The sequence below is a fragment of the Botryllus schlosseri genome, chromosome 16 (assembly GCF_051294905.1).
Source record: "Botryllus schlosseri isolate E-star chromosome 16, Bs_hap1, whole genome shotgun sequence".
Lineage (NCBI taxonomy): Eukaryota > Metazoa > Chordata > Ascidiacea > Stolidobranchia > Styelidae > Botryllus > Botryllus schlosseri.
Window position 1 is genome coordinate 8,006,611 of NC_137251.1, and position 12,572 is coordinate 8,019,182.

Below are 12,572 nucleotides of genomic sequence, written 5' to 3' on the forward strand. Positions count from 1 at the left end.
TCGCCCGACCCTCAAAGCTATAAAGGAGGACGCATAGCGAATGTATAGGATATTTTAGATTTTTTGAAATAGGAGGACACATGGCAACCATAGCTATGGGGTTTCACTCGTCCAGCTCATCGCGAGCAGAATTCATGAGCAGCCTACGAACAAACTCGGCACCGAAGGTTAGCCAAGCATTGAGTGCCAGAGAGTCTAGTAGCATGGATAAGCAATGAGCATACAGTAACCCCTAGAATATTACCGACGGATTATTATCGCGGCCGGCCTTATCTCCTACTGTAAATTCCAAGGCTCCCTGAACGTGAAGCGAACCACTTCACATCAGTTATCTGCTTAAGCTACACATGATATTACAAGATATCCCCAGCATTCACACCAGAAGACTTTTCTGAACTCGCCCATGACCCTCAAGCGACAATCAACGTCAGTACGCGAATAGAGAGCCATTCATACAACGTCCACTTGAAGAATTACCCTACTCAAGCTAATTCATACCGACGTGCTCAGACGTTCCTCTGCGTTGGCCGTTCACAGCAGACCGCACCTGTCACTTGTCTGCATTGTATAGCTACGGACACTTCCTTCTCAAGTAAGCCTTCAAACAGTTTTCGACAGAAGTCGCTTGGACATGTTTACACTACACACATTTTCGTCTTTATTCCAAAATCATGTTAGTTGCAGCGTAAAAAGTCATGACTGGGTTATCACATTTGACATATTCCACTACATAAGATTGTCAGGCCAGAAACGATGAAACACTAAAAAAGGCAGTGGATTTGCTTTAGAAGACAACGTCAGCCACGAAACGGCCGCGCAATAAAATGAGCAGGGCTAGCACCGGAATTACAAAAAATGAACAGGAGACTGCACGTCACGCTTCAGTTATCGGTAAAACATCAACTGCAGGTAATCGATCCAAATACTCGCAACAAACATTCAACACAGGGCGAGGACAGTAGAACTATGTCTAAAAACTCAGCGCCAGCCCCGAAAACACCACTGAAATAGAACAGGTAAAAAAGACTCAAGAGAGAGTGCAATCTCTAAACAGGTAAGCAATCGAGAAGCGTCACAAGGCCAAAACGCGAGCAGCTACAGCAAAACGTTTCCGCTAATGGTTCCGCATTTTTTGACGACGGCACAGGCAAAACAGTTTCGGTAAATCAATCGCATAAATAATATTGCACTTCGAATTTAGGTGTACGTCTTTTTTCGGAATGAATTTCGGGCACAAATTTCACTGGTCACCGGTCTCGCCACTGTCAAAGAACGAGGTCGGTTGGGAATCGGGCGGAGTGTCATCCGCACAGTCCACATTTGCAGGGAAGGAAGACCTGGACGCGTATCCATAGTCCGAATCCCAAGACTGACCGTTGGACTCAACAGTGTCACTATCTTGCTGACTACGTTCGCCAAAAACACACCTTGTCAAGGGTGACGGCCGCAAGTCAACCGACGAACTCGGAAAGCTATTCGGAGGAATATCCTTCTCAGAGGAGACCGAGGATGATCGTGAAGATGAAGTCGACAAAACCCCAGACGAAGACGACGCTAAATCTGACGGGGGTGTCAAAAGACCTTTCAATACTGCGCTATCGTGAGACAGCGACGCCACGTCTAAAGGAGCCAGGGGGTTCCTGACAGGCCTGTGCTGCGAAGTCCCGGCGACCACATTCTCTCGATCGCCCCCGAATATGTTCCCCGGAAGATCACACGAAGTCTGAACCTCTCCAGAAGTCACCATGGGTTCGGATTTTCCACCGTCTGGTCGGTCCACACCTACCGGACAAGGTTTCGTTTGCAAAAGTCTAGATGAAAAACCGCCAAACGCAGATGAAGTGCCCGGGATATTTTCTGTCAGTCGGCTGGCGTAGGGCAGCCTGTGATACGACCGATCCTGGTGATGAAATGAGGGGCCCGGTTGATCGTGGCAGGGCACAATTTCCGCCAAAGGCTGTCGGGCTGTAAGGTTTTCCGCAAATGTATCAAAACTTCTCTTTCGCTCGGACTGTTGTTTGGTTGGGAAGTAATTGTGAGGGTGTATGTCTTCCTGCAATGAAATTTTAACCGGTCAGCACATATATCATTTCTGACATTAAATGCGGCACATAGTGCCCTTAGTGAATATATACCTGTTAGAGCAGGGGTTCTGAAACTAGGGTCAATGAAACCCTGGGGGTTGGTGAAAAGGAAATGTTGAAACTACAAACTATAAAGTACAATGTATTAATAAGATTAGCAGTTATTCTCAACTTATGTCCATTTGAGTGATCACCATGCACCACAACAGGCAATTATGAGCCCGTGACGACGACTGGGTGAAACTTTTATAGGCATCAAATAGATCAGATGGCACCAAGGCCGTGGTTAGGCAAAAGTAATGCCATTTTTCATGATGCAGTTAGGATACTCAGAATCTTTAGCTGTCCTTAATTTTTGAGATAATTTTTGAGATTTTTGACTAGTTCAAAATAGGGGTCCACGAAACGAAACAAATTTAGTGGTCCGTGCTCAAATAAGTTCAGTGGGATAGACCATGTGGCATGTTGGTTAGGGTTAGAGCCTGGACCTGACTATAACAACAATCGATCTTGGTGGATATAGAAACATAGCGGATTAGCGGTTAGGGTCGTCAAGTCAGAAGCTGAAGTGCCACACGCTTGTGCTACATGTGCTCATGCTAAAGTGTTTCGTATTCCATTGTCGCGAGCGCAATATTGGAAAGCGGCAGTTAAAACAGTTCGAAGAGAATGGGCTAAAACTCAGTTTTGCAACCATGCAACCAACTTCTCCAGGTTCCAAAGTGTCCAAAATTGTCGACTCACCCGAAAATACATATGTTGCAACGCTTCCGCCGCGGTGATCCTTTCGTCAGGACGGAACGTCAGAAGTTTCTACGTCGCAGATGAAAATCGTTTGCCACAACTAATCAACACTAACCGTATTAAGAAAATTACCAAAAGAAATTCCACCGCAACGCCGTCGATTTCCGGTATGACTTGTTGCGGCGGGGCAGGCGGCCTGTGTCTGAATGAGGACAACGGCAGAGACACGTCCGGCGGCCATTCGGTTTCTGAAGGAAGTCCCACAAAACTAAAAACAGTTAGACAACATGGCTGTTTAGCACAATATCAGAAAGTGCCTATATACAAGTTCATCGACTCACTCAAAAATTCTATTCAACTGATGAATATCACCGTTTCCAGTGAAAAGAGGCCTGAAAAAGTGTTGTCGATAGTGTTAAAATACAACCATGGTCATTTTCACCTACAGGATTGCCATACATTTGTGATTTTTAAATTTTTTGCATAGCAGATTCCGAGTCAAACTCTCGGAAGCCGCAGCCGCATACCATGGTACTTCCCTTGAGATAATTGACTTCAAGTCACTTCGCAACTACAATTCATTCACGTACGGTATCGCTGAAGGTCATAGAATCACATTATTTTCGCACAACCAATTGTGGCATTAAACAGCAAAATGATATAACTACCAAAATCTCCAGATTAAACTCGACTTGGTTTTCAAAGTCGTTCGCTTTAGCCTAATCACTGGGGCGATTAAGGCAAAATTGTAGCGTTAGGTCAAAAAATTGTCAAGATTGTTTACAATCAAAATATTTTTGCATCCTGTATTTCGTTTGTATCGTAGATGTTTGCACTGTCGGTGAACTTATCATATGACATTTACATCTTGTAGCCTACTTTATAGGCCTACCGTTGTCGACGGCCCATTGTGAATGGTCAAATGAAACAAATAGGTTGAAGCAAAATCGTAACTGAAGCAAGAATGCGTGGGGCATTGGTTCTTAGATAATGAAGCGCATGATGAAAAATTGTAATGTAGACACCATTGTCAGAATAAAGCGACACGGTGTGTCACTGGCATTGTCTGCGCAACTTCAGTGTTGCCAGCCACCAGTTGCTGCTGTTGAAAGTTCTGTCTCCATTCTTGCCAAGCTACTTTCTGCCCGAGAATGTAGGAAAGTATCTTTCGTTGTACCACAAAAACTTCAATTATTTCTACCATAATGCGTGACGTAACTGCTGGAATTCTTCATAGGTACCGGTACGGATTTCGTTAAATTTCATGTAAAAATTGGTCAGTTTAGGTCTAAAAGTTTTTCAGGATAAACTACTTCGTACAGACCAACCAAAAATGAACATAAGTACCGGTAGTACAATTTTAACAGTAAGTGCAAAAACGCCCAATTTGCATACACAAGGGCATAACTTTGTCAAAATTTAGTTTCAAACGCCAAAATCACTTTTAGGTCAAAATGTTTTAGGGCAAAAAAAATCGCGCTACTTATCACTATTAGTTTCATTATTTTTTAAAACCAAGCATGTTCCGAAACATTTGCTTCGCAAAGTCAACTTGCAACTTACCTTCGCAAGTACAATTCCGCAAAGATACACCCAACACTCCACAGGTCCACAGGAGTGGAGTAGCTGTCCTGAAGCAACACCTCAGGCGCGCGGTACCATAACGTTACGACCTGTCGGAGACGAAGAACGGCAAATGAAAACAAGGAAAAACGAGAAGACACTCAACCCGGACGGTGTCTGTGAAAAACTGCATGCCGTCGACATTGCCTTCATCGTCCCATTCATAAAATAACCTATTATTCTGCCGTGGCATTAGTCACTTCCTCCCAACGCATCGGCTGCGGAAACAGGGCTGCATTGTCAATAACCAATCAAGGAAATTATCGCTATGAAATTAGATCCGATGTCGATACCTCTTCCGTTGTAGGCGAGACACGTAGCGCAGTTTTAAAGTCGGCTCCAGGTCAGTTTACATCGTGCAGCGATTACAGCAGGGAAAAGTTAACCTAGTCATACTTGGAATGTAATTTCATGTTTTCATAACGTGGGCGCCAACAGTATTTGGTAGATTCCACCACCAATGTTTGCAACCTACCGATACCAAGGATTACTCATCGTGCCTTCGAATGAATTTCTTGGAATGGAATGCCGTACTAGGCAATTATGTGCTTATCCATCATGACATTTATGTTCACGAGTGGGAACCCGTAAAAACGTTGTTCTGCTACATATCCAAGGCATCAGATGCAAAATGGTATCTAGAGATGTCATTAACGGAAAAATTCAAGTACCCCACAGATAGCGCAGTCTAGGCCTATTGAACAATAATTGTGAAGAAAATACATTACACTTTGCAGCAATGCGATGGTCGGGTTTACAGAAAATTTGAAAAGAAATTTTTCACTATGAACTGGTACCATATGTGTATAAATGACCGCTTCGTTTGTACAATGCTATTATCTGATATCAACAATCAACTTTGCAGGCCAATCAAGTCAATCGAGTTCATATTATGAGATAGTGTCTGGTAAAACTGCAAAAAGAATTGTTTAAATGAGACAAAGAGACAGAAAGAATAAGTCGAGGTGAGAGAGGAACAGATTTATGTTGGCAATAACAATTCGAGAAGCTGAGAGACTGAGCAAGATTAACCCAGGACACAAGCAAACCGGTAAATCCTAATGCAGATGGAACTGGAGTTATCATTAGTGACACATAACGCTGATTGACAAGCCGCCTTGCCCAAGCTGACTTGAAATGATCTGCGTTAATTGGGTCGCAAATAAATAAAGAATATAGACTTGCCACTGCAGTTAACGCCATGTCAAAGCTGTATATCCTCGCCAGGCCGAAATCGGCGAGCTTCACTTTTCCGTCCTTTGTAACGAGAATGTTCTGAGGCTTCAGGTCTCTATGAATGACACGGTTCGAATGGAGGAAGTCAACGCCTTTAAGCAGCTGCTGCATGATGTCCTAGGAATGCATTGACAGGTACGTTGTAACATGACACGGCGCCAAAATTTCGCAGAACCATGGAAATTTAAATGTTGCCGATGCATTTCTGCGAAGGGCCACGCGAAGGACTTACCCTGATGACGTCAGGATCGAGCCCTGCGTGTGGAGCTTTTTTAAGATAATTATCGAGATCCTGCTCCACGTACTCGAAAACTAACGTTAGCTTCGTTTCCCGGGACGTTCGTCCTCCGATACAAATGTCCAGCAACCTAAAACGAACGTACAGTCTTGATGTTTGTGAACGGTTCCCCCCCCCCAACAGATCCACTTCACATATAAGACATGTCAAAGCTGTTTGATGAGAACAATAAGTAAACACATCACACACTCACAGCAAACGATCTGTTGACTTTTCCCAGAAGCAACAGGCAGTAATATTCAAATTATTATACACACTCAAATTATTGTACACACACAAAGATATCAACTCGGATGACACACAAATTCCATTCTGTTTGCTTTGTCGCTGTGAGTGAGTATCTAAATTGTTCATGAATATAACATTCGCAACAATTTAAAACATGCAGTATTTAGATATGCAGATGCACTTGTTACTTTTAATTCAGTGTACATGTCTCTGATTTAAATGTTCTATGCCAAGCTGAAAGGCTGCAAGTCATTTCGAATCCTTCCTATCTTTTCATTCTATCACTATTTTATGGTGTTTTGAATTGATGAAATAATTAATTGATTAAAACTGTACAACAGAGTCACTGCATTGAAGAAAACAAAGGCACATAGGCACATAGAGGGAAAATAGCTGTTCGACATTTCAGCTTCATATTATTAACACTAGAACGATCAAGTGGCTTTTTTGACGCATTTTCATTTTTGAAGAGCTGGCATTCAGTCAAATCTTACGCTGTTCGGCTGAAACTTCTTGACTTTTATTTATTTTTATGTAGGCCACCTTACCCATGATTTTCATCACTCATCTAGTACAAATAAAAAAGTTATACACAGAACTACCTAGAACTACCGAGTGGCTTTTTTGACGCATTACACTTTTTCTACCTTCAGGCATCGCAGTTTCATATTCTTGAAAGTGGTTATGTATCTGATAAACGCAGAAATACCGTTTGTAACAACAGAACTTTGTTAATATCGACTCGGTCTAACTGTGTTAGCAACAACATCCCTTGTAATAGAAGGCCCTGGATCTTCCTCGTTCCAAGTCACCAAAGCTCTGTAGTATTATATTTCTGAAGCTCAGCGTGTTACAGGACATGAAATTTGACATGTACCATTACACCAAGCCGACATTTGTATTGTCCATACTAATATACTAGGGTTGTACAAGGGCAAAGGGCCTTTGCTCCGGTCTACGAGATGGATCTTCCGGGGGGAGAGTGAGCTGAATCTAGTGAATTGAATGCATATGAGGACTACTGAGGGCATGGGTGCATTATGTTTAGTCAGGCCCTCTCGAAGAACAGATTTATGGAAGACATGAGCTTTCCATTGACATAAGGAGTAAAAAAGGTGTGGATTCGATAAAGATAATATGTTTTTCGTTCATTACATGGTCGAAATGCCAGCAAATAATTGGGGTAAAATGTCAGATGGTGGACGCTGCTGCTACCAAGTATCTGTACAAGGGCGTCTCATATTTAGGCAAGGATAGGACACCTCTTCCATAATCTATACATTTGCCAAGCATAGTAATGTGAAGAGTCTGATGTAATCCATCTCGAAACAATGTTACGTGAATGTGGCTGTATACGCTTGGAGAAGCAAACGAAGTCCCAGTTGACACTATTGTCAAAAGTTGCTTGAGGCTACCCAGGACCAGAAGGAACACAGGCAGCTTCATGTAGTCACACTTTACAAAGTTATCATCTTGTTGATAAGCGTAACGGCGAGATGCCAGTGTAGAGATCGAAGTTGTACACATATATATTGAGTTCACTGCAACATGAGGTAACTGTTTCCTTCAGAAACAACGCAAACGAGAAACCAGTGACGGTTAAATGTTATAACGAAATAAAACCAGGGGGATATTATTGGTCAGGTTGCAAGGCAGTATTCTATGAGGGTACCAACAAGTCGACGATGGTCCGTGCATGTTTTCTTAGAATGTGAATGATCGTCTACTTGCCAAAATGCCGATACTCTAAAAATATGCAAATCGAGGATTAGTTGCAAAATTGAATTATGCAAATCTTATCTGATAAGCTTTATGATATGTCAGCAATAACCAACAATGATGATGTGGCTAAAGCGGATCTGGAACTACTCTAAATTTTTAAAGAACGCGTGCTCAAATACCAAATGCGCACCAGAGCAACACTTATATGTTACACCAAAAAACGGTGATTTGTTTTATAAGTGTTGACCTAAGGTGTATGTAAAATATTGCAAGTAGCTATGAGCGCAATAAACAATGGTTTCTGATGCCGTTTATTGAGATTTGTTCTGATTTTTAGCTCCGGTAAATGCATTTAATCGAAGAAGATTCAACATGCGTCAAAAAAGCCACATGGTAATTCTAGGTAGTTCGAAGTTCCGGTAGTTCTAGTGTTAAATCCCTTCCGTGCTGTAATAGCTACATGACATTTGAAAGATTCGGGAGCAATGTTCATCATCATCATCACATCGCAACATACTTTAATATTCTTGATTTAGATTCAAATAATTTAAATTTTTTCACCATGACACACGCTAGCGACCAAAGCCATGTGACATCATAGTCCATCAATGAATTGACGGCCGACAATATCCTATTCTCGCAGACAAATTGAGTGCATTAAAGACAAAAACTGGATGCCGGAAATGAAACACATCCTATCAAACAATGACATTGAGAGTATCATAAATATGAAGGATTTTCAAAAACTCAGATACCTAGACATCATAACACAAATGAAGCCTTAGCACGGAGGCTCCATTCAATATCAGTGTTCTTTGAACAAGCATTCCTACATTACGCAACACTCAAAATAGCAAGAATTTCCTCGTTTAAAGATATCACAGTTCGAGTCGCCGCAACATTTTTAGTCAAATGAAGAGAATAGTGAGAAAGCAACATGCTTATTGTGAGAAACTAACTCCAAAAATTTATATGCATAAGTGATAGGTAGACAATTGTAAAACAATTTGTGGGATGTCTTACTCGACACAACTCACTGACACTGTGCTTATAAGTTACATAAAACCAGTGCTCAGCAGTTCCATTGATCCCTTTAAGCAATGTTAAAACGACCACCGAGAACAACTTGCAATACGTAATTGGATAGTACACTCAACATTCGAAGTAGCGCGCTTTCAATAGCAGCTTTATGTATGATCGTGTACTGCCACCTCTTGTGCTTGCTATTCATTGAATTTGAGAGGCAGTTATTGCCGTGTCAATTACCACAGTACTGCATCCCAACGTGAAAATGAAAGGGCTTTACGAAACTACTCAAGGACCGACAAAAGAGTGATGGATCAAGAAGCTACTAAGTTTGGAATTCTTTGGTACCAGCAAAAAAAAAGCCTTGGGCGAAATTATGGATGTTAAATCAGGAGGGAATCCGCACAGCAAAATGCAAATTGAACTTTAAAACATTTTCACAATTCCTTTTCAAACTACAGACCACGTCACAACATAACCAAATTGAATTTTCAAAGTCTCCGCGTCTCAAAATTGGCAAACAATAGTTGCTCTCACAACTAGACACAATATACTGCATATGGAATGCAATATAATTCAGTATTTCACTTCTGAAAAGCATATCATGACAATTTTCAACAACCAACTACAGATCTGTTACAGAACTTTAACATCAAAATAGTTCCATTTCATTGTTGTCAGGCTAGCTGACGAAGCTGACTACTTCAGGGCAAACAGGGTCATCGGCCAAGAGGATGATATGGTTGAATTCAATACCTTCGATGAGAACGGGCACTTCACATATTTCACAGTTCACTATACAGAACCGCAGTGTGATTCGGCTATACCCCAACCATGGGTTTCCGTCTAGTCAAGTTGATAGGTGAAGCAAGCATTCGCACAGCCAGCATCAAATGCCTCTTAAAAACTGCCCAAGGGCAGAGGGGGGATTTACATCGACTCTGAACAAAGACGCTGTGGGATAGACGACACGAATATTAATTAGAGTGGTAATCAAAAGGAAAATACTAAAGTAACAAGTCCGCCAGCTAACTGCAGTCAAAACAAATCAAAACACAGGCATGCAAAGGACTAAATGCCTCATCTATGGACTTGAAAAATAATATCTTCACCCTTAGTTAGGCTGCTATAATAGGCATCATGTGCAGAAGGGTGACTTATGCATAAATTACAATCTTCATTAAAGGCTTTTGCAGCAGAGTTGGAACCAAGTAATTTTATATCAAATTCTTATTTGCAAAAATTTAGCATTCCCTGTACAGTACACACATATAAACCATGTATCTTTTTTTTATTGAATAAAAATCATGCAATGGGAACAAGATAAATAATATTGGATTACCTGACAATATGAGGATGCTCATATGAATCCAACTGCTTCAGCAGAGATATTTCTCGAACAGTGCTAAGGGGCATGCCTTCTTCAGTATTTTGCACTCGCAAGCACTTTAAAGCAACCAGTCTGGTAGGTAGGAAATGCAAAATATAATATGAATGCTGCAACCCCAGTTTGCAAGGGCGACTCCAAATAATAACAGATACAGGACATTGAATTTGCATATTAAAACGAGCAGAAGATTTAGACAAAACAATTACTTTACATATTTGGTACGTCTAATTAAAAAAAAAGATGAGGCAATCATAACTAGGCCTTCTAAGTATTTAGTTATTGCTTCTGTGGATATGTGGAATACCATGTGCCGGTAGCCATTTCATGGTAAAAGCAAATAATTCACGAAGTCACATCTGTAAACTGAAGCAGGGAAATTGGCAGTGACTATAGCCTTGCAATTGCAAATAATTAGTACTTTAAATTAATGACGATTAATGTGGTGTCTATACATTGAGTGGATTTTCTTACCCAGCAAAATTGGTTCGACTATGTACGGTAATTGCAATGTAATTGAAAAGTTATGTAACAGTATAATAACAGTTACAGCTTAAAAACAGAAGTTCTTCATCGAACAAATGTGATCCAAATATGTATTTGAAGAGCTTCTTGGAGGTACGGAACTTCAGTTTACAATTTAATAGTATATTCATATTGAAATGAAACCTGAATATTTTCAGCTGACACTCGTCAGGGGTAATCGTCAGCAACTAGTAGAGAATATTCAGTGTCAGCCGAAAATATTCGGGTTTCGTTTCAATATGAATATACTATTCAATTATATATATTTATGGAAATTATAAATACTCAACAAGCCAGACGCATCGCAAAAAGAATTTGGGTTGCAGCCAATCGGCAAAACACCGAGTCAAATTTAAATACAGATAAATTCAAGCAATCCAACTATCTTCAAGTGGCAAATTAAACATATGAACGATTCAATATTGCACACTTGTCAAGACGTACAATAAAACAACTAAATTTTCCACATACTTTCGATCGTTTTCCAAATCCCTTGCACGGTACACAACCCCGTAAGCTCCGACACCAATTTCTGCGACCATTTCGTAGTTGGAAAGACTCCAATCATCCGAGTTCCCTTCCTGTTGAGGGGCCGACATCTGGCGTCTGTGTGAACCAACAGCCCCATTGCTGCCAGGCTGTGTTGCAGTTGCCATTTCCTTAGATAAAAATGAATGTGGAAAACGTTGATACGGTATGCTTTATAGTTGTTCGGTGATTCAATTTATGGAATGATTGAATATTTATGTTTCCACTCGTATTTTGAGGTGAACTACTAACGAACATATGAATCATACATTAGCTTGATATTTCAAACTTTGTGATTAAATGCGCTGTGCTGTACACCACAGCGTTGTCGGGCAAAAGGTGCCAATGCACCCTTAAAATTTTTAATTAATCATGATAGATTCACTATATCACAAGTTATAGTATGTTACATTACATAGAAACCCCCCCCCCCCCGCAATTTTCATCCAGGCTGACCCAGTGATAATTCAATACCTTTAATTGGAGCACCTGCATGGCAATCTGTTAGTCAAAGTGGACGTGACGTGGCCAATCGGATTATGATTAGGTCACTTTCAAATGATACATCAGGTTAATACAAAAGTTCAAACATATAGTGGAGTCAAATCTGACGATTTGACGAACAGGGGCATAAATATATTGGGCATGCCCTGTGCGAGGACTTGAAATGATGACTTAATTGTTTCAATACAAGCATGCCCAAGTTATGTTCCTACATTGCAATAACAATCAGCAGGCTACAGGAAAATTCACGAAATACGTCATTTCAATATGACTTGAACAAACCTGAAGGTGGACCACCGTCCGTAGCAAGCTCTTGTATTATTAGTTGTCACAATGCAACTACATAATGGTATCATATAATATTATAGAACATCGCGTATCTGGATTCAAACAATTATTCATTCAGATGCCTATACCATATTCGATAATTTTCCTTCCGAGATAGATTGTATGTCATTGCTGAAGCCGGCGAACGATAAACTAAACAACCCCAATCGAAATAAAATGGTGCTGGGGAGATCACAAGCGCAGATGTCTAGCTGTTCACGCTGCAAACGACTTGTTAGCAAGCATAGTGCACACGAGGCGAAATTAACCTCCTGAATACGTTAGCCGCGACAACGGCACAACATACATTCAGCTTGTGTATAACAAACAATCCGAATCA

General features: G+C 40.9%; 1 protein-coding gene across 1 annotated transcript; it reads right to left on the minus strand.

Annotated features, from left to right (window-relative positions):
* Positions 1 to 634: 634 nt before the first annotated feature.
* On the minus strand, positions 635 to 12,572 carry LOC145459497 (uncharacterized). Its single transcript, XM_080338156.1, has 10 exons — positions 12,188 to 12,572; positions 11,345 to 11,532; positions 10,304 to 10,423; positions 5,920 to 6,055; positions 5,637 to 5,804; positions 4,392 to 4,501; positions 3,170 to 3,220; positions 2,961 to 3,096; positions 2,829 to 2,897; positions 635 to 2,053 (listed from the first exon to the last, which is right to left on the minus strand). The coding sequence occupies exons 2-10, from the start codon at positions 11,527 to 11,529 to the stop codon at positions 1,241 to 1,243; spliced, it is 1,788 nt and encodes a 595-aa protein (XP_080194282.1). The 5' UTR covers positions 11,530 to 11,532; positions 12,188 to 12,572; the 3' UTR covers positions 635 to 1,240.